The sequence below is a fragment of the Dipodomys merriami genome, unplaced genomic scaffold (genome assembly GCF_024711535.1).
Source record: "Dipodomys merriami isolate MVZ:Mamm:240054 unplaced genomic scaffold, mDipMer1.0.p SCAF_25, whole genome shotgun sequence".
In the NCBI taxonomy this organism is placed as follows: domain Eukaryota; kingdom Metazoa; phylum Chordata; class Mammalia; order Rodentia; family Heteromyidae; genus Dipodomys; species Dipodomys merriami.
Genome location: NW_027203937.1, coordinates 16,341,034 through 16,364,962, shown reverse-complemented (window position 1 = coordinate 16,364,962; position 23,929 = coordinate 16,341,034). Strand labels below are relative to the sequence as shown.

General features: G+C 38.2%; 1 protein-coding gene across 2 annotated transcripts in view; it reads left to right on the top strand.

Annotated features, from left to right (window-relative positions):
- Positions 1–23,929, top strand: part of Pold3 (DNA polymerase delta 3, accessory subunit) — a 48,277-nt gene that overhangs the window by 6,777 nt on the left and 17,571 nt on the right. For both annotated transcript variants that reach the window (XR_011374950.1, XM_070035018.1), the window contains exons 3-8: positions 1,722–1,824; positions 8,987–9,026; positions 10,960–11,092; positions 16,399–16,663; positions 18,236–18,308; positions 23,350–23,515. Coding sequence is in view for 1 of the 2 variants with exons in the window: in XM_070035018.1 (XP_069891119.1) it covers positions 1,722–1,824; positions 8,987–9,026; positions 10,960–11,092; positions 16,399–16,663; positions 18,236–18,308; positions 23,350–23,515 (780 nt within the window). In the remaining variant the exon portion in view is untranslated. The remainder of the gene's footprint in view (positions 1–1,721; positions 1,825–8,986; positions 9,027–10,959; positions 11,093–16,398; positions 16,664–18,235; positions 18,309–23,349; positions 23,516–23,929) is intronic.

The window sequence follows — 23,929 nt, the reverse complement described above, 5'->3', positions numbered from 1 at the left end:
AAAAGATGGCTAAAGCCACAGCTACAGCTAAGCAAAAGGAAGAGAGGAATCTGCAGGAAGGAGTGCAGAGGCAGTTGAGGAGAACCAGGAGACTCAGAAGCTAAGGGACAATTCAGGAAGAGAGTGATTAGCAGTTTAGGTTATATTTCTCTTGATATTTAAATTTTTTTCTTTTGCTATCCTTGGCAGAAGTATGACACATAGAACTCTGTTTCTTGAAATAAAATAAAAAACGATAGGTCTCTTTTTGCTGTTAAACTTTTAAGTTATGGGAGAGAATCAACTTGTGATATTTGCTGGATGAGAGGAATAAAAATGAATGAAAGGATTTTACTAAAAGCAAATTTTTGCATTTAATGTTGGTTATCTAAGATTAATGAATATTCTGGAAACTGGGTAGTAAAAGTAAACTTACATTCTATAGTTATTAGTAATTAAATCTGAGTAATTACAAAATTAGAATTACAGAATAGACATAGGTGATTGTAAACATAATAGGTTCATTGCTTTCTTCTTTGGGGGGGGGGCAATACTGGGTTTGAACTCAGGGCCCACATCTGCTTGGGTTGCTTTCCCAGCTGACACTATCACTTGAGTCATCCCTCTGGCCCTGTTTTATGTAGGTTATTTCAGAGGTAGAGTCTCATATGGGCTGGCTTCTAGCCATAAACCTTAATGTTTTGGAGTACCAAAGTCTTAGAATTTGTGGAAAACTTTGAATCAAACAAGAAAGTCATATTGTCAGGCACTGGTGGCTTATACCTCTAATCCTAGCTTCTCAGGAAGCTGAGGTCTGAGGAGTGCAGTTCAAAGGCAGTCCGAGCAAAATAAGTCTGTGAGACTCTTATCTCCAATAAACTACCAAAGAAGCTGGAAGTGGAGCTGTGACTCTTGTGGTAGAGTATCATCCTTGAGCAAGAGAAGCTCAGGCCCTTAGTTCAAGCACCAAGGCCCTTAGTTTAAGCCACTGTACTGGGGGAAAAAAAACAAAAAACAAAGCCCCCCATCTCCATTTGCTAATACTTTGAAGGGGGAGAGAGGGTAATAGGAATCCCAGGTTAGGAGAATTGAGTCTAGTCTAACTTTATTGTTTAATACCTCAAGATACTAAGAGATCTAGAAAAATTATTTTATACTAGATTCTATAGCTAGCTAATTAATTTACTGTGGATTTGGTATCATGTCCATTATATATCATTGCCACTGTTCTCATGCAGGCTCTGGTTCTCTTGGCCGGTCATTATTTTATTTTACTACTTATTGTGTCACTGCAAACTCAGACTCAATGTTTCACCTAAAGTCTATCTTTTGTAAAAAAAAAAAAAAAATATATATATATATACATAATATATACACAAATATGTATGTATGTGTATCTGTATAGACTGAACAAAAGTTCTGCTGTTTAGAAAATTTAATGGACTATCAGATTTATTTATTTATTTTTGCCAGTCCTAGGGCTTGAACTCAAGGCCTGGGCACTGTCCCTGAGCTTCTTTGCTCAAGGCTACCACTTTATCACTTGCACTACAGTGCCACTTCTAGCTTTTTCTGTTTATGTTGTATTGAGGAATCAAACCCAGGGCCTTATGCATGCTAGGCAATTACTCTACCACTAAGTCAAATTGCTGGCCATATCAGATTTCATATATCTAACTTTTAAGACATAAATTAAGAGTTGATGAGATTCTTACTAATGAATTCTCCCTTCTTTGGAACAGGATGCTGTATGATTATGTTGAAAGGAAACGGAAGGAAAATTCAGGAGCCCAACTGCATGTCACTTATTTGGTGTCTGGAAGTCTTATTCAGAATGGACATTCTGTAAGTTCTCAGAATTTTATAATGAACTAAAAACTGTTACCTAATATCCAGGGGAGAGCAAAACACAGATTCAGTATTAAGAAAGTTGAACTGGGATATGAACTGGATATGCTTCAATTATTTTTCAGATATGGGCTCCCATTTGTGCCCAAAATTGGACCACGGTCCCTTTTACCTATGCCTCACATGTAACCGGGTTTACAGGCATGCACCACCAAACCTGGTTCAGTTGAGATGGGTTCTTGCTAACTTTTGCTCAGGCTGACTTTGAACTGCCACTCTCCCAGTCCCTGCCTCCTGAATAGCTGGGATTATAGATATGAGTCACTGTGCCTGGCCTATAATTTTGAATGCTTACTTTGGTAGCTTTGTAGCTTAAGTTGCTGACAGACTGGGGTTTTAGCCCCAGGACTTAGTTAATGCAGTATAGTTAGGAGCATCTTTATTCTCCTGCATCTTCTTTTTACATTATTATCCTATTTGGTATCTGTTAATCTGTCAACACCGACACCTGCTGAATTTTCATCCATCTCAGTAAAGCTTTCTTGGTCTGCTGACTTTACCTTTCAGGAGCACAGAGGTCATTCCCTGTAGAAGGTTTGTTCTATCCCACACCAGTGAGCCCTGGTGACTTTGATTACCACCTCCCGCACCCTCCTTGCCCCCACCTCGTCCCTGCTTCCTCCCAAAGTGTGGCATTATGTTCTCAACTTTCTAAAGCCTTCTACCACCACCTATCCCATGAGTCTTGGCTCAAGGATCAGGTTCCTTCTCAGAGATCTGCTAGTATGTGTTTTGTTCTTCTCTTCAGACTTTCCCAAAAAATTACAAATTAAAAACCCTGACTTAAATACTGGGAATTGAATCCAGAGCTTGGTACATGCATTGTCAATGAACTGCACTCTCAGCCCTGGGTTTATTTTTTAGAAAGTGCCCCAAACGTGAGATTTAAAACTAATCATTTTATTTTTTATTTTTTGGTGCTGATCCTAGGGCATGAACTCAGGGCATGGGTGCTGTCCCTGTGCTTTTTTGCTCAAGGTTAGCACTCTACCACTTGAGCCAAAGTGCTACTTCTGGCTCTTTCTGAGTAGTTTATTAGAGATAAGTGTCTCATGGACTTTTCTGCCTGGGCTGGCCTTGAACCATGATCCTCAGATTTCAGCCTCCTGAGTAGGCAAGAGCCACCAGCACACAGCTAAAACTGTAATCTTAATTTAGTAATTTAGAAGCAAACTGCTGGTGGGATCCGATCCTATATTTCTGTAGCCATCAGTTTTTCTTTCTTCATAAGCTTTTGGTAAGCCAAATGATAATCAGAGGTATTTACAAGTGTGGAATCATTTGTATTATATACCTGAAACTCTCAGATAAACTTGCCATCAGAAATCTCTTCCTGTATCATTCTGAAGTAGATGTCTTCAGTTTGCAACTGCATGACATCTTTTCTGTTCCTGAGTTTAAGGAACTCCTTTCTCTCTCTTTAGAATCTTCAAATAAGTGTAGTTTTCCTTGGGAACCATTGTGTTCCTTTAAAGAACAGCTTGGCTATCTCATATCTGAAATATTCCTAATAAGAAGTGTTTCAAATTTTGGATTTGTTTTAGATTTGAAAATATTTGCATATATATAATGAAATACTTTGGGGATGGAACTCAAATTTAATTATGAAATTCATTTAAGCTTTATACAAACACATACTATACACATACACATATCTAGTACACATAGTCAGAAGTTAGTCTTATGCAGTATTTTTAATTATGTCATGCATGAAACAAAAGTTTCCAAAGTGATTTCCATTTTGGGAATCATATCAGTGCTCAGAAAGTTTCAGAGTTTGGAGAATTTTCGATTTGGGTTTTTGGACTAATAACCTGCTATGGTTTTTTTTTTTTTTTGGCAGGGGTCACCAATCTTTGAGAACTTGAAAGAAAAATACATGTTAACATTTAAAAAACTTAAGAGTTCTGACTAGGATCTAAAATTAGTAATTTATGTTTTAGAATAATGTAGATTTTATTCTAATATGACAAGAACTCCTAGTTTGGGATTGTTAGATTATCTTTAATGGTTGATATTTGAGACTTAGGATTTTTGCGTGAGTTCCTAAAAGTGCATAAAAATTTTATTCCAGAACACATTTTTCTGTACAACCTGTAATCTGTTTTATTAGTCAGCTTTTTGTTTCTATAATAAAGTAACAGATAATCAACTTAAAAGGAAGAAAGGATATGGGCACTTGTAGATCATGCCTGTAATCTTAGCTACTCTGAAGGCTGAGATCTGAGGATCATGGTTTGAAGCTAGCCTGGGCAGGAAAGTCTGTGAGACTATTATTTCTAACCACCAGAAAACCAGAAGTGGTGCTGTGGCTCAAAGTGTTAGAGTATTATCTTTGAGCACAAAAGCTCAGAGCCAGTGCCCAGCCCCTGAGTTCAAGCCCCACAACTGACCAAAAAAAAAAAGGAAGAAAGGTTTATTTTGGCTCAGGATTTTAGAAGTTTTAATCCAGGGTTCATTGGCCCCATTGCTTCTATGTATTGAGGCATTATGGTAAGAGACATGCCAGAGGACACCTTCATCTCATGGCTAGAAGCAAAAGAGAAAGAGTCTAGGGCTCTACAGTCCTTTTGAAGGGCATGCTCCCAATGACCTAATACCATCCATTAGGCCCCATGTCTTACAGTTTCTGTAATGCCAAGCCAGGGCCTAAGCCTTTAACACATGGGCATTTGAGGACCACTTAAGACCCAAATATAGCAAAAGTTAGAAAGCTGTGGCTTGCTTATGAAGTACCTTCTATTTTTAAGTTTAAGAGGACATTTAAATTCTGCTCAAAGTGCTTTTTCAAACACAGTCTTTTTTTTTTTTTTTTTGGTCGGTAGTGGGACTTGAACTCTGGGCCTGGGCGCTGTCCCTCAGCTCTTCAGCTCAAGGCGAGCGCTCTACCACTTGAGCTACAGCGCCACTTCCGGTTTTCTGGTGGTTTATTGGAGATAGGAGTCTCACGGTCTCTCCTGCCCGGGCTGGCTTTGAACCGCGATCCTCAGATCTCAGCCTCCTGAGTAGCTAGGATTACAGGCGTGAGCCACCAGCGCCCGGCTCAAACACAGTCTTTATTGGACTCCTCATATAAAAATTACATTAAGCCAGGTACTGGTGGCTCATGCCAGTAATACTAGCTGTTTAGGAAGGTGAGATCTGAGGATTACAGTTTGAAGTTAGCCCAAGCAGGAAAGTTCTTGAGGCTCTTATCTCCAATTAATCACCTGAAAACCTGAAGTGGAGCTGTGGCCCAAAGTGGTATAGTACTAGCCTTGAGTAAAAAGGCTCAAGGGTAGCTCCTAGGCCCTGAGTTCAAGCCCCCTGACTGATCTGAAAAAAGAAAAAAATTAAGAATGAGGTTGCTGGGGCTGGGAAGGTGGCTCAGTGGTAGAGCGCTTGCCTTGCATGCCTGAGGCCCTGGGTTCGATTCCTCAGCACCACATAAGCAAAAAGAAAAAAGCCGGAAGTGGCGCTGTGGCTCAAGTGTAGAGCGCTAGCCTTGAGCTGAAGAGCTGAGGGACAGCGCCCAGGCCCAGAGTACAGGCCTCACGACTGGACCCCCCCCCCAAAAAAAAAAAAAAAAAAAAGAATGAGGTTGCTGTTGTTGGAACCACATGGACTTGTGGCACTCCTTACAGCCTCACCAGGAAGCACTGGAATTGCCTATCAAGTATGGTTGCTAACCCATGCTTTTCTCATAATATCAGATTTTATTTTTGTTTTATTTTTTCTAATTAAAGTTTTAATGTTTCTTTCTAGAAAGGAAAAGAGCACTATAGGCTTGGTATGGATTTATTTTAATAAAAATAATTTTTATTTTTCTGATAGTCATGATTATTTATAAAAAATACTTAACTATGCAGAAAGCAGAACCTCCCTCTAATCTCATTCAGGAAAGTTTCAAGGCAATGTTTGTTTAAGCCTCGTTTTGTGATTTAGGTTAGAGGTTATCAACCTGATATATCGATTATGAGTTTCTCATTAGCTTTTCCTGTAGTAATGTTTAGCTGAGATTGATTTTTATCATTGTCTGCATTATTAATTCACTAGAGATGATAAAGTATTGATTTTTTTATGTGTACATTCTTCTAATGTTGATATGGACTTATTTCTAACAAATCAGAATGGATTTTATTCTTCTGTGTGGTGCCAGGGAATGAACTCAGGACCTTGTTCATACTAGGCAAGTACTCTACTACTTGAGCTATGCCTCTAGCCTCAAATATACTTATGTACTTTTTTCTTGTTTTTTAATTGTTATTATAAAGGTGATGTACAGAGGGATTACAGTTACATAAATCAGATGATGAATACATTTCCTTTTGGGCAGTATCACCCTCAAATATATATATTTTTAAAATAACAATATGGTGATGTTTTAATTTTTGTGGTGTTAACTGACGCTGAGCATGGTGGCAACCCATCTGTAATTTCAGCATACAGAAGGTGTAGACAGGAGGATAACAGTTCAAGACCAGTCTGGGTTCCATAGCAAGACTCTGTCTTAATACTGTCTATAAGTTTAAAGGGTTTACTCCCTGCCAGCTCTAGCTTTACGATGCTGACCTCCTTATGCTTGTGTTTACCTTATTATCAGGAACCCAGAATCAGAGCACCACTCTGGTTTGTATTGTTAGGCACCAGCAAGGTGGCTTTTCCGCTCTGTTGTTTGTGTACATTTTTAGTATCTTATAGCAGTGCTTAGGCACACCAGACTGTAGTTTTTCTCTGTAGGTATAAAAATTTCCAGAGCTCTTACTGAAGGTCTGCATGGTTTTTGAGTGATTAGTTCTTAATACTCTTTTTCTTGTAGGTTCTTTTAGTGTGCAGTTCTTTTTAAGAGAAAACATATAGTCATAATTCAAATTTATGGTTAATTTTGAAACAAGTTACTTGATTTTTATACTGCTCTTTTATCTTAGAAATATTGGTGGCTCCTAATATATATGTTTTAGCTAAATGCATGGGTAAGAAAAGCCAAATGTATATATAATATTTGTGCCTGTGCTATGACTTGAACTCAGGGCATTGAGCTTGCTTTCTCATGGCTAGGATGCTACTATTTGAGCCTTTTCTCCAGTGTGACACTCTGTTATATTGGAGACGGAGTCTCGTGGAGTTTTTCTGTCCTAGCTGACTTTGTACCACTCTTCTCTGATCTAAGCCCCCTGAGTAGTTAGGATTACAAGTGTGAGATACTGGTGCCAGGCAAAACCAGTAGTTTTACTGATAATACAATTATTAAAATGAATTTTAAGGTTTTTTTTCTTATAGTCAGGTATGTGAGTGCACACCTATAATTCCAGCACTCAGGAGGCTTAGCAGAATTGTGTTCAAAGTCTGGGCTCTGTACAGTCAAAAAAAGCAAACAAAAAATGTATGTGTATATATTCATAGTTGCTTGTCTATAGTCAGGTCCTGCTAAAACACTAATTGTAGTTAATCTACCAATGTACTATCTATAAGTATTATTTGAAGCCTTTTCCATTTTGCCTTTGATTTGTTGGTGCCCTAGTAGTTGTAGGTCCCTAGTAGTTTTTGTTTTTTTTTGTTTTTGTTTTTTCTTCTTAGGCTGGTGTTGGTGCTTAAACTCAGGGCCTGGGCAAGGTCTCTGAGCTTTTGTGCTCAAGGTGAGTGCTAATGCTCTACCACTTGAGCCACATCTTCACTTCTGACTTTTTTTTTGGGGGGGGGAAGGGTGTTAATTGGAGATGAGTCTCATAGACTTCTGCCAACGGTGGCTTAGAACTGTGATCCTTAGATCTTAGCTTCCTGAGTAGGATTGTAGGCATGAGCCACTGGCTATCTTCTCCTTTTGTTATTGTGTATATTTTTAACATAAACAATTATATATTCACATTACCCTTTTTCTTAGATAAACATTTACTGTGTAATCTATTTTACTGTTTTATATTTTTATTATTTGAGAAATTATAGAAATATTTATTACAGCCACATAGGACTATAATGGTAGATTCACCTTAGCCGATTTAGTAGTCCCTTTTTGAGTTTATTTGTAATCTTTGGCTGTTAACAATAGTGCTATAGTAAATAACTTAGTGTGTATGGGTTTTGGGTGTTTTTAATCTGTTCTAGAATTATATTTCTAGGGGTAGGATGGCTGAGTCAAAGGATAAATGTATATGTACTTTCATTGGATATTACCAGATACTTTTATTCTCACCAATACGTTTCTGTCTAGCACATGCATACATGTTTCAGGGCTATTTGCTTTCCTTTGCTTGGATTAGTTTGTTCCTGTCCATTTTTTCACAAATGTTTGTCTTTAATCTGTTTATTTTTACAACCTTTTGTGATAGAAGTTGGAAATGTTTTTCTCATTTCATCATTTAGTTTTGTACTTCGTTTAGTTTTTTGTTTTCATCCAAAAGTTGTTAGTTCTTATAGATTATTTCAATTATTTTTGGATTTTGAATTACAGGTAGGAAATATTTCCTTATTCTTGGGTTATCTCATGTTATAGAAGAAGGCACCTGTTTTCTTCTATTGGATATCTTATCTTTTTACTTTGATTTGAAAATAAATTCTGATCCATTCAGAATTTAGTGCTGATAAGTGGTATGAGACAGATCCAGTCTTTTTCTAGTTCTGTAGAGTTACAGAAGCATTCTCACTAAATCATGTGCTGATTTGAGATGCTGTATTTTATTATGGTATTGATATCTGTACTCTTGTTTTAATCTTACTGAGATTATAAATGGTGTCTGGCTTTATTAATCTGTAACTTTTTCATGTGTGTGCTGATACTGGAATTTGAATTCAGGGACTCGTGCTCTCGGTTGGCTTTTCCACTCAAGGCTGGCACTTTACCACTTGAGCCATGTTGTCAATTCTGGCTTTTTGCTAGTTAACTGGAGATAAGAATTTTGTGGACTTCCTTGCCCAGGTTGGTTTTAAATCACAATCTTCAGGTCTCAGCCTTCTGAATAGCTAGGATTAAAAGTATAAGCAACCAGTGCCTGATTTAGCATTTTAAGGGTACTCAGTGTTTACCTAATTTCATATCTAAGCACAATTGGATAATGGGACAGGGAAACTTACTAATGGCCAAATTTAGTACTTTAAACATTAACAAAGTGTTATTTCCTTGTAGTGCCACAAGGTTGCAGTAGTGAGAGAAGATAAATTGGAAGGTAAGTATTTTAGCAGTGTAGCAAGTCTTTCTTCTTTCCTCTTATGGCATTTATGTAGGAACACTATATACCATCCTTAACCTTCTGAGCTGTAACTGAGGAACCCTATTTTATTACTAGTTTCAGAAATATGTTAAATAAAATATGATACTGCATCTGATTAACTTCCCATTTTTAGGGCTAAAAACTGCTCATAGTTATAAAGCACTTGTATCACAGGATGACAGAACTCATGACAGACATACAAAAACCATCATACCACAAAGGACATTTCATCAACAGGCAATAGTGTCTTGTGTTCCATAACGGGTTGTTCAAAAAGAATATTTTCCTGAAAGTTAGCCTTTTAAAATAAGTCCTGCTGACTTAAGACTATTAGTGCTGCTGCTGCTCTATTGTTTAAAAATCCAATTCAGGTCAGATGCCAGTGGTACATACCTGTAATACTGGCCACTCAGGAGGCTGAGATTTGAGGATCTCCGATAGAAGCCAGCTAAGACAGGAAAGTCTGTGAGACTCTTTCCAGTTAACCACTAAAAAAACTGGATGTGGAGCTGTAGAAGAAGAGTCTAACCTTGAGCAAAAAAGCTCAGTGACAGTGCTTAGGCCCTGAGTTCAAACCCCAGAACTGGCATATGTGTGTGTGCGTGCGCACACACACACACACGCACACACAAATATCCAATTCAAAAACATTTCCTAAGAATCAGGGTTCTTCCAACTCAGATGCCCCTCAGTAGAGGAATGGATCAAGAAAATATGATACATATATATGTATGTACATATATATATATATATATATATATATATATATATAATGGAATTCTGTGTCTCCATCAGAAAGCATGGCATTGCCCCATTTGTTAGGAAATGGAAAGACTTGGAAAAAATTGTATTAAGTGAAGTAAACCAGGCCCAAAGAAACATAGGTCCCATGGTTTCCCTTATTTACAATAACTAGTATATGTCTGGAACAAGCAGAAAAGGTCAAAAGCTATGTACATATGACCAGATAAGATGATGTTAAGCGAAATGAACCCCAAGATAGGGACACAAGTGGTCTTTTCTTGTTATTGTTTCTAATGTATTTATAATGTACCATGTGATTTTTTTTTTTTGTTTCTTTGTATGTTCCTCCTCCACAGTATAACCCCTGTTTTCACTGCATTTGATGTTGGTGTCCTGCATCTTGTGTATACACTTCTCTAATTTGGGGAAGGGAAGGGAACAAACAAAATGCTTAAGTAGGGATACAGGTTGACCCATTGTAACAATGAGATGTACAAGACACTACGTTGAAAAACAAACTTTACAATTTAGGTGTGGGGGGAGTGTAGTTGTGGAGGTGGGAGGGAAGGGATGGTAGGGAAAAAACAAAGGAGGAGGCAACATTGCTTGTTAGAAATGTACTCATTACCTTGCTCATGTAACTGTAACCCCTCTATACAGTATTTTTACAATAAAAAATGTATAAAAAAAGAATCAGGGTTCTTATGCTCTTCATATATTCATCTCATCTTGGGATGAATTTCCACAGTGAGAGGCAAAGATTTCTGCAGTGATTATCTACTATGCCAACCTGGGCAAACTAAATTTAGGATACATAAATGAGTCCTCTCAGGAGAGATTATTTAGTTCTATTTAACTGGTTAAGAAAAAATCATCGTAGTCATCATCAATCATCAGTATTTGCTGAGTGTCCACTGGATGAGTGATACTCTTACAGGTGCTGTGCTTAGAAATGACTCATCACCACCTACCTCTACATCATGTCCTCATTGCAGACAGAAGAGTATATGTGGCTCTTTGGCCTTTTAGAGTTTTTTAGACCACTGCAGATTGCAAATGGTTTTAATGTTGAAGGGTTTCTTGTTAAAGTCCCACATGCCATGAAGTTGTGTATTAACAGACTGTTTTTCCTGTTGACTTGTAGCAGTGAAGTCCAAGCTAGCTGTGACTGCCAGCATCCATGTGTACAGCATCCAGAAAGCTATGCTAAAGGACAGTGGGCCTCTGTTCAATACCGACTATGACATCCTTAAAAGCAACTTGCAGAACTGTAGCAAGTAAGCTCCTTAGTGTTCCTTGTGGGCTTCTTTACAAATTGATTTTGTAAGATGTTTATACAATGGCTGCCTCTTCAGAGTGAATGCCAAGTCTAGTAAAACCCCATTTATCTTGCAGTAAGACACATGTTTTATTAGTACATCATAAGGTGAAAAATAGCAGTCACAACCCATATTGAAAACCCCAGTGGACTCCCCATAAATCTATTTCTCATGTATTTATCCTGTCACCACCACCAGAAATGCTTGTTGTGCCCCACTCCTCCCTTCCCCCAGTCTCTGCTTGTGTAAATTCTACCCATCCTTCAGGAGCAAGTTCAAATGTTGTCCTTCAAAAACCTGTTCCTGAAATTCTGAGCTTTGTTTTTTTATTTTCAAATTAGATGTAATAGTACCTATTTTGTGGGATTGTATTAAAGGTTCAATTCAGTGCTCTAAACATATGCGTACCTACTAAAACACATGTGGTAATTGGAATTTATTCAGCAAATATCTTATGAATACTTATGTTTCACAATGTAGAGAATATGGCCTAGTCACTTGCTCCCAAGATTCTGAGCACTGAGAGTCTGGGTGGCAGCGTTCTAATTGGAGGAACAGTATGGGAAGATTTTGGCTAGCGGGCACTTACCCCACTTCTGGATGAGTATAATGAGGTAGCAAGACAGAGAGGTTTCTTAACAGTTAGGACAGCTAAATGGCCTGAAGGCCCAACAGAAATAACCAGACAAAAGGGTGGGAGAGTACAAACAGAAAAGAGGAAATGATGCAAATACGTACAGTTGGAACTTAGTGAGAGGTAAGGGATACTCAGGAGATTGGAGTCAGGTGATGCTTTCACTACTAAGATAAGGAATGGAGACTTTATCTTGAGAGCACTTAGGAGCCACTGAAAATTTCTAAGCAAATGGGATGAAATTATAAGAACCACATTTTAGAAAGATGACTGGCTGCAGTGTTAAAAGTAGAGCAGAGGCCAGGTGCCGGTGGCTCAGGCCTGTAATCCTAGCTACTCGGAGGCTGAGATATGAGGATCTCGGTTCAAAGCCAGCCCGGGCAGGAAAGTCCATGAGACTCCTATCTCCAGTAAACCATTAGAAAACCGGAAGTGGTGCTATGGCTCAAGTGGTAGAGTGCTTCCCTTGAGCTGAAGAGTGCAAGGATAGTGCCCATGCCCAGAGTTCAAGTCCCACTACTGACAAAAAAAAAAAAAAAAAGTAGAGCAGAAAGGAAGCAAGGTCATAAGGGAGAAGAGTTCCAGGGAGGAAATGACAGTTGTCTGCAGTGCAGTAGTGAGTGGTATTGGCTATGTGATTATATACACATAACTATTGAGCCTTTGTGAGCCTTTCCTAAGAATATCCTCCTTTGGTCTCACTATGTGAATGTTTAGAGGCCTGTATAATTTATCATGTCCGAATGTAATTTTTTTTTGTCTTTTACCATCCATTGGGTTTATTTATAGATTTGTAGGCACATTCTAGTTTACCACAAATGAGGGAAACTACGCAAACTACGTTTCTTGGGGTCTGGCTTACTTCATTTAATATACTTTTTTCTAAGTCTTTCCATTTCCTTAGGAATGGTACAATAATACCATTTTTTCTGATGGAAGCATAGAATTCCATTGTGACTATATACCACATTTTCTTGATCCACTGGTCCACTGAGGGACACCTGGGTTGATTCCATGTTTTGGCTATGATAAATAATGCTGAAGTCGACATGGTTGTGCTGGTGGCTTCAGTGTGGCCTTGTTTGTGGTGGAATTGCTGGGTCATAGGGAAGTTCTATGTTTAGTCATTTGAGGAACCTCCATACTGCTTTGCAGAGTGATTGAACAAGTTTACATTCCCACTCATCATGTAGCAGTGTTTCCTTTTGGCTACATCCTGGCCAGCATCTGTTATTGTTAGTTTTCTTGATAATGGCCATTCTTAACTGGGGTGAGGTATCATCTCAATGTTGTTTTGATTTGCATTTCTTTTATGGCCAGAGATGTTGAACATATCTTCATGTGTCTAAGAAGTCTCTCTTTAAGTCATTAGCCCACTTATTAATTGGGTTTTTGTTTCTTTGAGGATTTGGGGGTTTTTTGGGGGGGGGGCTAGTTCATTTTTTGAGCTCTAAATATATTTTAGAAATGAGGCCCTTGTCTGATGCTTAGCTAATAAAGAGCTTCTTCGATTCTGTGCGCTTTCTGTTTATCTTGCTAAATTTGTCCTTTGCCATGCAGAAACTCTTCAGTTTGATGCGGTCCCATTTATTAGTCTTTCTTTGATTTGTTGTGATTCTGGATCTTTACTTAGGAAGTTTCAACCAGTACCTATGAGCGCTAGTATTTCCCCTACCCCTTCCTGTAATATTCTCATAGTATCTGGTCTTACATTTAGGTCTTTGATCCATTTGAATTGATTCTGGTGCAGGGTGATATATAAGGATCTAGTTTCAGTTTTCTAAATGTGGATAGCCAGTTCTGCCAGCACCATTTGTTGAAGAGGCTATCTTTCTTCCATCCTGGTAAACACTATTTAATGATTGTGTGTGTGTGTGTGTGTGTGTGTGTGTGTGTGTGTGTGTGTGTGTGTGTGTGTGTGTGTGTGTGTGTGTGTGTGTGTGTGTGTGTGTGTGTGTGTGTGTGTGTGTGTGTGTGTGTGTGTGTGTGTGTGTGTGTGTGTGTGTGTGTGTGCGCGCATGCGTGCTGGGACTTTTTTTCTCAAAGGCTGGTGCTTTATCAATTGAGTGACACTGTTATTTCCAGCTTTTTCTAGTTAATTGGAGCTAAAAGTCTCATGGATCTGTCTGCCCATGCTGGCTTCAAATGGGGATCCTCAGATCTCAACTTATTGAATAGCTAGGATTACAGGTGTGAGCCATTGGTGCCCAGCAGTGATAGCAGTTTTTTAAGGTTGGGCTGAAAGACAGGGACCCAAGAGTTAGCAGCCACAGATAATAGGGAAGTCACAAGAATGTGTGGGGTTCCAGAAGCTAAGGGAAGAGTTTGAGGAAGGAGGGACTGCTGGACATGGTCAAATGCTGCTGAGAAGCCAGGGAAAACAAGAACTGAGAAGTGCCTGTTGAGTGCAGTGATGGCCTTAGGAAAAGCATTTGCATTGAGGAAGTACATCTGATCAGCTGAAGAAACAAGGACATGAAGAAGAGAGGCAGCGCAGAAAATGTGACTGAAATGGAGAGAAAGAGGGAAGAGACTAAAGAGTATGTACAGTTTTCAAATTGAATATGATTTGAAGTTATATTGTTGGGAGAGAGTCCTGGAGGAGGAAAGGCTGAAGACACTTGGGGAGACAAAATAGCAGACAGAGATAGTCCTGGAGGAACAATAGAATACAGAATTGCCAACATGTGGAATTGTCACTTATGAATCTCACAGGAGTAGGAATCATTTTGTTATCTGCATACATCAAATGGTGCTTGGGACATAGTAAGCCTTCAATAAACAATTGTTGAATAGAAAAATGTTGAACAAAAAACAATTAGTTGTAGATAATAGTTCTTTTAGTTCAGGACTTAGGAGTATAATGTCCATTTAAATATTAATAAATAATTACTTAGCCAGAGAATATAACTTAAAAGCCCAGTGAATCTGGGCTTGTAACTATTAAGTTCAAGAGAACATTAATACCCCTGATAGGTTTCTGTAAAATATATTATCCATCTATCATCTATCTATACACACATACACACACATTACAATCTTGTCATAGCATGAAACAAGCCAGCAAGAGTAAAAGTAAGTTGGAGATTGAAAATGCAGTTTGCTTTGGGCCCATTAAAACAAACAGGACAAGTAGAAGTATGGTAACAGAAAGCACTTCAGTGAAACCTTACCTAAATACTTGCAGTATCCTTGGTAGAAAATGTGAGGAATTTATCTCTAGTAAAGAAGTTTGTCTTTCGTCCTGAAAATTATGGGCCACCTGAGATCTGACTCATGAGTTGTATATTTTAAGAAATGCTGTAACAGGAAGAAAATCGCAGTTTCAGAATTGAGCACAGATTCTTCTCTTTTCGGACCTGGTCCCAGTCTAACATGGTCTCCTCCTCATTGCCAGTAACCGGTCCTGACCCTAAGGTGTGGAATGCAGACGCAACAGAGAAAGAGTTGTTGTGGGGCCAACCTTAGGTGCTGACAATGAAATAAAACATGGCTCTTTCCCACATACATGGAAGCCTTGCAAGGCCAGAGAGGAAGACCAAGGGGTAAAAGTAAATTGTTTCCATCTGTCCTTAGCTCCAATACAGCAGAGATTGGATTAATGAAAGGCTTTTTGCTGTGGACCATAATGAGTCAGTTGACTGTTTTGTAGTTTGGGGATTGTTCAGTCTGAAATGAAATGTTAGGTCAAGGATATTTTCCCCGCTCTTAGGCCAGTTATTCTAGCAGTCAGTGTTGAAGTTGTGCTGGTGATCTCTGATAATTCTTCTCTCCATGTATTTTCTGAATCATCCCCCATTTCCCACCCCCAAAGAGATACACTAAGGAAGGGGGAGAAGATAGAATCTCCCTCTCAGCCACTTTTTTCCAATGTCTTTCCTGCAATGTGCTGCCTTACACTGGCCATGTGCTGGGTGCCTGAAGTGTAAGATGAACAACTGTAATGAAGTCTCCTTCCTCCAATGAGCAAAAGCAGGGGAAGTTAAATGTTTTCCTTTGTTAGAAAATGCTGAGAAACCAAGAAGGCTAAATGCGTATCCATTCACACTGCAGAATGTTCCATTAAGGATCTATGTGAAACTGGCACAATCAACAGAGATCAGAGAATAAGAGAAGAATAATGTTCCCTTTAACATGCCATACAAACTATTCACTAGTGTCTTTGCTTGACCTTCTGCATAATTACTTGTCTGGTGCTGTAAGTTGGTATTACTGAAATTAGGAACAAATGACTAAAGGATAAGTTATAAAAGCCAGTGGCTCTGTTCCCTGTTTCCTCTATGTTTTAAAGCACGATCCATTCTGGCAAAAAGAGTTGCCAGGAAACTTGTTAATATTTAAAGCTTTTAGTTTTTATTCCATCAATGTTTATTGAATGCCTAGCTCTATAAGAGGAATGTCTTCAAGGGATAACCACTTGGTTTTCCACCAGTGGTAAAATTACTAAATATTTTATTATTGTTTGCTGTCATTTTACTCTTTTGAATTAGAAGGCTCCTGATTCCAGTCCTCGCTCTGTTGTTAAGTAGATGTATATCTTACTTTTATATTAGGGTAGAAGGTATTACATTAAAAAAGCAAAAGTTTGAAAATAAGGTTTGATACTGACATGGATAATTTCTATCCTAAGGTTTAGTGCCATTCAGTGTGCAGCAGCAGTTCCCAGACCTCCTGCAGAATCTTCCTCTTCCAGAAAGTTTGAGCAGTCAGATCCTGAGGCGTCCAGCGAGACACAAGTCAATAATGAATTGTCCACCAATGGTCATAGCCCACCTGCCTCCAAACAGGTTCCTCAGCAGCCCAAAGGAATTATGGGAATGTTTGCTGCCAAAGCTGCTACTAAAACCCAAGATCCCAACAAGGAAACCAAAACAGAGGTTAAGGAAGGAACGAATGTAAGTCTTCTTTGAATATGTCTTCATTATAGCATAGAATGGGTTTCTAGTTGTGTGTGATAGTTTCTGTGTACTTTAGTTATAAAAGGTTCTGATATTTGATTCTGATTTTTCCACTTTAGTCTGGGCCCTTTAATACTTTGGATTCTCATCAAAAATCATCCCTTGGATAATACTTCCCACCAAGCCTTGGGTTGTTCTCTTGTAATAGAGATACCTGCCCTTTGCATTATAAGAATGTTGTGGACTCTAGTTGAAATAATACATGTGACAACTGCTCAAACAATTGTAACGATCAAGGAATTGTGTATTAATGTGCCAGCCAGCATTTTACAGTCCAGCCTTGCTACATATATGCCTTCTGAGTATATTTAACAATCTTAATACATTGTAAACAATTTTTTGGCCTTTTGTCTTCATTAACTTCTTTTTTGTTTGTTTAGTCACCTGAGCTAACTTGAGAGCATTGACCTTAAAAACAATAACAACAAACCAGCAAGGTATGATGGCTCATACCTGTAATCCCAGCTACTTAGGAGTTACTTGGGAGACAGGAGAATTGTAGTTTGAAAGCTAGCTCAGAACAAATTTTGTGAGACTTGATCTTAACAAAAATGCTGGGTATGGTGAACTGTGCTTATCATTCCAGCTATGTGGGAAGCCATAAATCAGAAGACTGAGGTCAGGCCTGTCAAGTGGTAGAGAATCTGCCTAGCAAGTGAGGCTGTGTGATCAAACCCCAGTATTACTACTAAAAAAGAAAAAGAAAGAAAAAAGGTGTTGGAGGCATGGCTTGGGTAGTAGAGTACCAGTCAGTGAGCAAAAGGGTCAAATACCAAGTTTGAGTCCCAGTCTCCAACAACAACAAAAAAATGATAGTACTCAGTATTGTTGTGCATACATACATAGGTATGCATAGTACTATATTCTCAGTACTTAGAAGGTTGAGGCAAGGGGATCACAAATTTGAGGTTTGCCTAGGCTACAAAGTGAGCTTGAGGCTAGCCTGATACCCTATCTCAAAAAACAAAACAAACAACAACCCAAACATCAAAATGCTATCTTAAAAATCCAGAAAACTGAAATTGTTGTTAATTACTATTTTTGAACTTCTTTCTACATGTGGAAAAGAAAAAGATGGAGGAAAACAAAAACACTTTTTGAATTCCTTCTATGTGGTCATGGTTTGATCTTTATGTAAATCCTCTTATTATTTGAATCTTGTCATTTTCAGATCTACTTCTGATGACTAAAAGTGTTATAGTTTGTCCGCTGTCCGCTGTTGTGTAGTGTACCACACTGCCTCTGATTTGTTTTAATTCTGTTAATCTTAATAGTTTGCAAATGTGCTTGGAAAAGTTTAGATACATACATGGATAATTTTTGTAAAAGTTCTGAGAAACAAAGCTTTAGAAATTAATATCTAGTTACTGTCTGGTCTAGACCATTGTTATAGTAGATTAGTTCTTATGTCTACCATCTCTGTTACTGAAGAGATAGTACAAGACAAGTACAAGGGCAGCCTAAATGCTGTGAAGAAAGTCATGTATGTGTTCTTTTCTGTGCTTTTAGGTGTCTACAGCAGGCAGCAAAGCACCAGGAAAGGGGAATGTGATGAGCAATTTTTTCGGAAAAGCTGCTATGAGTAAGCATATTCTTACTTTCCTTTGATTTGTGTTTGATATCTGTTCAGTAATACATCATACCTGAGGCAAAGGCCAATTTTGTGCCTAGCCATACATTCTCTAATATAAATTTACCCTGTAATGACTAATGTACTAATGAGTTTAACGCGTGGCCCATGAACTGCATGGGTGAGCTGGGCTCAGTTAATATCTCTTGGAGGGTAGATTGATTATACTATTTCTGCTTCAAATTTCCTGCCTAAAAAAAAGAATGAAATATTTGTTTCATGGAGCTCTTGAAAATGAGAGTTTAAAACAAATGGTGTTTAGCTTCCATTTCTTGTATTGGGAACAAGAAATGTTTCTCCTCAAACCTGGTTATACTAATATAAATCCTTGTTAAAACTTTCACCTTGTAAAACTTACCTTTTTGTGATATATCCTTAAATGGGGCTTTTCTCAAGGGCCTGTGATTTTGCATAGAAGCTGGGAAGCTTTCATCCCTCCCTCCAGTGACATGTTAGAGATAAATTCAGGGCCTCACACATGTGAAGCAGGACTGTATGACTCAGTAACCTGCATTAGTCAAGGCTATTTTCTCTTGCCAGTAACACACTACAGGCTGGTTCTGGGCACTGAGGACTACAAATGCACATATGTGCAGTGTGCTTTACTGCAGAGCTACATGGCTAGCTCCCCTGTATTTCCTAAGGGTTTGTTTACTCTGACACATTAAAGCTCCTATTGAATGTGTGTACATATATATTTATATATGTACACATATATATATCTGTATATATATATAATATTGTGCATATAATTACATATGGATATATGTATGTATATATATGTAATTTTCTTTTTTTCAATTTTCTTTTTTTTTAATTATGAAAATAGTGTACAGAGGAGTTACAATTACATGGGCAATATAATGAGTATACTTCTTTTTTTTTTTGAGATTAGTTTTTTTTTTTATTGTGAAAATACTGTACAGAGGGGTTACAATTACATGGGCAAGATAGTGAATACATTTCTTATCAAGCATTGTAGCCTCCTCCTTTGTTTACCCTTTCCATCCCTTCCCAGCCTCATGAAAGGAGTCTGTTTAATGGCACAGCAGTGTAGATTGTAGATGCTGGCATCCATTGCCTTCTGTGACCTTGGTTATTCCTATATCCCAGAGAACCACAAAAACAAGTCTTCTGTTTTAGTTAATTTCCACATAGGAATCAAGTACTATGCATGCACTGGAAGGATCCAGGTAGCAATTTAAACTTATTTATTTTTTGAGAAAGCAGAAATCTTTATTTTAAAAACTACTTCATTAACAAGATTTTTTTTTTTTTTTGGGTCCGGTCGTGGGGCCTGAGCTCTGGGCCTGGGCGCTGTCTCTCATCTCTTCAGCTGAAGGCTAGCGCTCTACCACTTGAGCCACAGCACCACTTCCGGCTTTTTTCTTTTTGCTTATGTGGTGCTGAGGAATCAAACCCAGGGCCTCATGCATGCAAGGCAAGTGCTCTACCACTGAGCCACCTTCCCAGCCCCCAACAAGATTTTTTATGGAAAGAAACAATACTTAGATATTTTTCATACTTCCCATATCAAATTTACATCCCCTGGGGTATGTGACAGAAAACTAGAGGAAGCGGCTGGATAATTAGGGCACACTTTTCTTGGAGCATAGATTTTTACAATGATTTTATGGCATTTTGTTACATGCCTGTGCAAAAAAAAAACCAGCTCTGAATTCTGCCTTTCCATGGTAGCCAAATCGGTGATCAAGGGAAGATTGGGATGATGGTATTTTATTTGCCATGAAAACCTTCAGGGAAGAACATTTTTCTGTGCCCAGAGAATGTAGAAAGTGCAATGCTGGAAGGTTATTGAAACCACTCCCCCACCCCCTGCACAGGAAGGCTTCCTGCTTCTGTGATGGAACATCATGCTGGTGGCCAGTCCTGGTGCTGGTGCTGCTACCATATGCAGTCAGATTGTGGCTTCTTGGCAGTTTTGATAAGGGCCACATATTTGTGTGTGTGTAACCTTAAGAAACTGAAGTTTTACATTATTTAATTTGTGTGATGTGAATGTTTGGTAACTATAAAACATACGTATTCTATATAAGTGTACATTTATTTGTTTGTTTGTTTGTTTATTTGGTTCCTGTCCTAGAGCTTCAACTCAAGGTCTGGGTGCTGTCCATGAGCTTCTTTTGCTCAAGGCTAGTGTTTTACCACTTCAATCACAGCTTCACTTCAGTCTTTTTTGGTAGTTTAGTGGAGATGAGAGTCTCACAAGCTTTGAACTGTGATCCTCAGATCTCAGCCTGATCCTCAGATCTCAGCCTCCTGAGTAGCTAGTATTACAGTCATGAGCCACAATACATTTATTTCTATTTAGTTAATATTGATTGAGCAACTACTATATGTTTGTCACTATTAGGTATTGGTGGTATTATTGGGAAAAAAAGGCAAAGTCCCTCCCCTCATGGCCTTTATTGTCAATTGGAGAGACAGAGAAGTAAATACATGGGAAAAATGATTGTGATTGCTAGGCAGATGTTGTAATGGTATAGAATAGAGAGAAAGGAGAAGCTTAGATAAAATACAAGAGTTCAGTATTCACCTAGTAAAATCACTTGCAAAGTAGATTTAATGTATTTTTAAGAGCTTTAATGTTCAGAATAAAATTATGAGGTTTTCTTTTTTAAATTATATTTGACACAAGACAAGATCATTGCAATGAAAATAAAACTTGGAAGCTGGATGAAGAAAGCTCATTGTGGGATTTGAACCGTATAAACTTAATGCTGGACAATAGCAGATGTTGGCAAAGATGTGGAGAAACTGTAATATAGTAAACTCACTCTTCCGAACATGTGGCAATACTTTAAAAAGTTAAACAAGGATTACTCTTTAATTCCAGTGACAGGTATCTACTCAAGTTAATTAAAACTATGTCCACACAAAAACATGTACAAAATGTCCATAGCAACATTTTTTGAGTCAAAAAGTATAAATGACCCAAAGGGTCATCATCTGTTGAGTGAAGGGTTATCAACTGTTAAATGAATTAAAAAAACATAGTATATATACAGACAATGGAATATTATTCAACTATACAAAGGAGTGGAGTTCTGTGATTAAACATGTTTTATTTCCTAGTGAGTTTGGGATGTTTTGGTGGGAAAGTTTGAGAAACATTAATACTTGAGAACAGTAGAATTGAAAATTCAAGCAAGACTATCACTACTGGGCTAGTGGGTTTCCAAAATCCATGTTTCCCATTTAAATCTTTAAAAGTGTAAATATAATATAAATTATTGTACTAACCTGTACATAGTTCTGCTGTTTACAACTTGAATACTATTGTGTGACATTGCTTACACTGAGTACAACAAATTATGCTTTCACAGGTTATATATGCTTTCACAGATAATAAGATTTCATAAGTTATGTGCTTTCACAAGTTCTCAGATAGGCCCATTTTGCTTACATTTGTCAGTCCCACACTGCACAGTTATGTTTGTGTGTAAGTTTTGGCTTGCCATAAGGAAAAAGGTCAGGACTGACTTAGGTTCATATCTTGGCTCTTTTTCCTGTCAGTGTTACTTAGGTAAGACACTTGATGTTACATCCTTTTATTTACATATTAATTTTGCTCCCTACCATCCCTTCCCTCCTACCTCCCCAACTCCCCCCGCCCCCACCTCCAACCCCTACCTCCTGCCACCAAAGTTGTAAAGTTCGTTTTCAACATAGTGTCTTGTACATCTCATTGCTACAATGGGTCACCTGTATCCTTATTTCAGCATTTTATTATTTCCCTTCCCCTTCCCAAATTAGAAAAATATATATACAAGATGCAGGGCACTGGAATCAAATACAATGAAAACAGGTTATACCATGGGGGAAGAATATACCAAAAAAAAATCACATAGTACATTATAAATACATTAAAAACAACAGCAACAAAAATAAAGCCTCATGTCCTTATCTTGGAGTTCATTTTGCTTAGCATCATCTTATATGGTCATATGTACATAGCTTTTGATCTTTTCTGTTTGTCCTAGGCATATACTAGTTATTGCAAATAAGGGACACCATGGGACCTATGTTTCTTTGGTCCTGGCTTACTTCACTTAATATAATTTTTTCCAAGTCTTTCCATTTCCTAACAAATGGGGCAGTATCATTCTTTCTGATGAAGGCATAGAATTCCATTGTATATATATGCCACATTTTCTTGATCCAGTCATCTACTGAGAGGCATCTTGGTTGGTTCCATGTCTTAGCTATGGTGAATAATGCTGCGATAAACATAGTTGTGCTGGTAGCTTTAGTATGATTTGTTTGTGATGATTTGGGTAAATGTCCAAAAATGCCTGGGTCAAAGGAGAGCTCCATGTGTAGTCTTTTGAGGAACCTCCGTACTGCTTTCCAAAGTGGTTAAACAAGTTTACACTCCCTCCAACAGTAGGGTTCCCTTTTGGCCACATCCCCTCTAGCATCTGATTTGGTTATAGCCATTCTAACTGGGGTGAGGTGGCTAGAGAAGTTGAGCATTTCTTCATGTGTCTGTTGTCCATTCTTATTTTCTCTTCAGAGAAGTCTCTTTTTAAGTCTTTAGCCCACTTATTAATCAGGTAGTTGTTTCATTGAGGATTTGTTTTTGGAGGTTTTAATTATCACTATTTTTTTAAACTGTGTACTCTTACTACCTGTGACTCTTCATTTTCCTCATTGGAAAAATGAGAGAAAATGCTATCTCACAAGGTTGATTTTTTTTTTTTCTTCTAAGCTTTGTTTTTATTATCATTTGACTTGGGGCTGTAATACAAGACATTAGCAGGAGGCAGAAATGAACCACTCCAGCCCAAGTAGTAGTTGGAAAGGAGAAGTGTTTTCTGAACAGACCTTGAGCTTCTTTAGGACAAGGACTGTTTTTTACCCATTTGGCTGTTGCTCCTAACATATTCCCTGGCACATAGTAAGTAGGTTGTTGAGAGTGAGAGATTGATACTGATAAGGCTGTATATCATCTGCAATACTTTCTTTGTAGGTAAACTTAAAGTCAATTTGGATTCAGAACAAGCAGTGAAAGAAGAAAAAGCAGTGCAGCAGCCTTCAGTGTCTGTCACTGAAGCCAAGTTGGCAGCTCCCACAGGCCTGAAGAAACCCAGCAAAAAAGCAGAACCTGTTAAGATGCAGCAGAAGGAAAAAAAATGGTAGGAAAATGTTGTCCCTTGCGGGGGAAGAATGTCTGCTGGGGGATAGGTCTGCTTGGGCTTATTGACAGCAGGCAGTTTTCAGTTGAGTGGTAAATCCTACTTAATGCCTTAGGGATACAACTGTACAAGCAAAATGAAGAGAGAAGCTTGGTAGCTTTTCTAGTGAAGTAGGTCTGTGCCATCAGCCAGCTTTGGTGATTTATGGCATCAAGTCATATTTTTGTCCCTGCTGATCTAAATTGATTATCTTTCCCCCGCTACTTCATTTTAAATTTGTGGACATTGCATAAGAGCTGAGTGTTGTGCGTGGGCCTGTGTGCATTACACTCCAAATTGCCAAATGAGAGGTTACTGTTTCCAGTCAAATTTAAGAGAAAAAGGTCTTTGTTTTTTTTTATATCAATGAGTTTA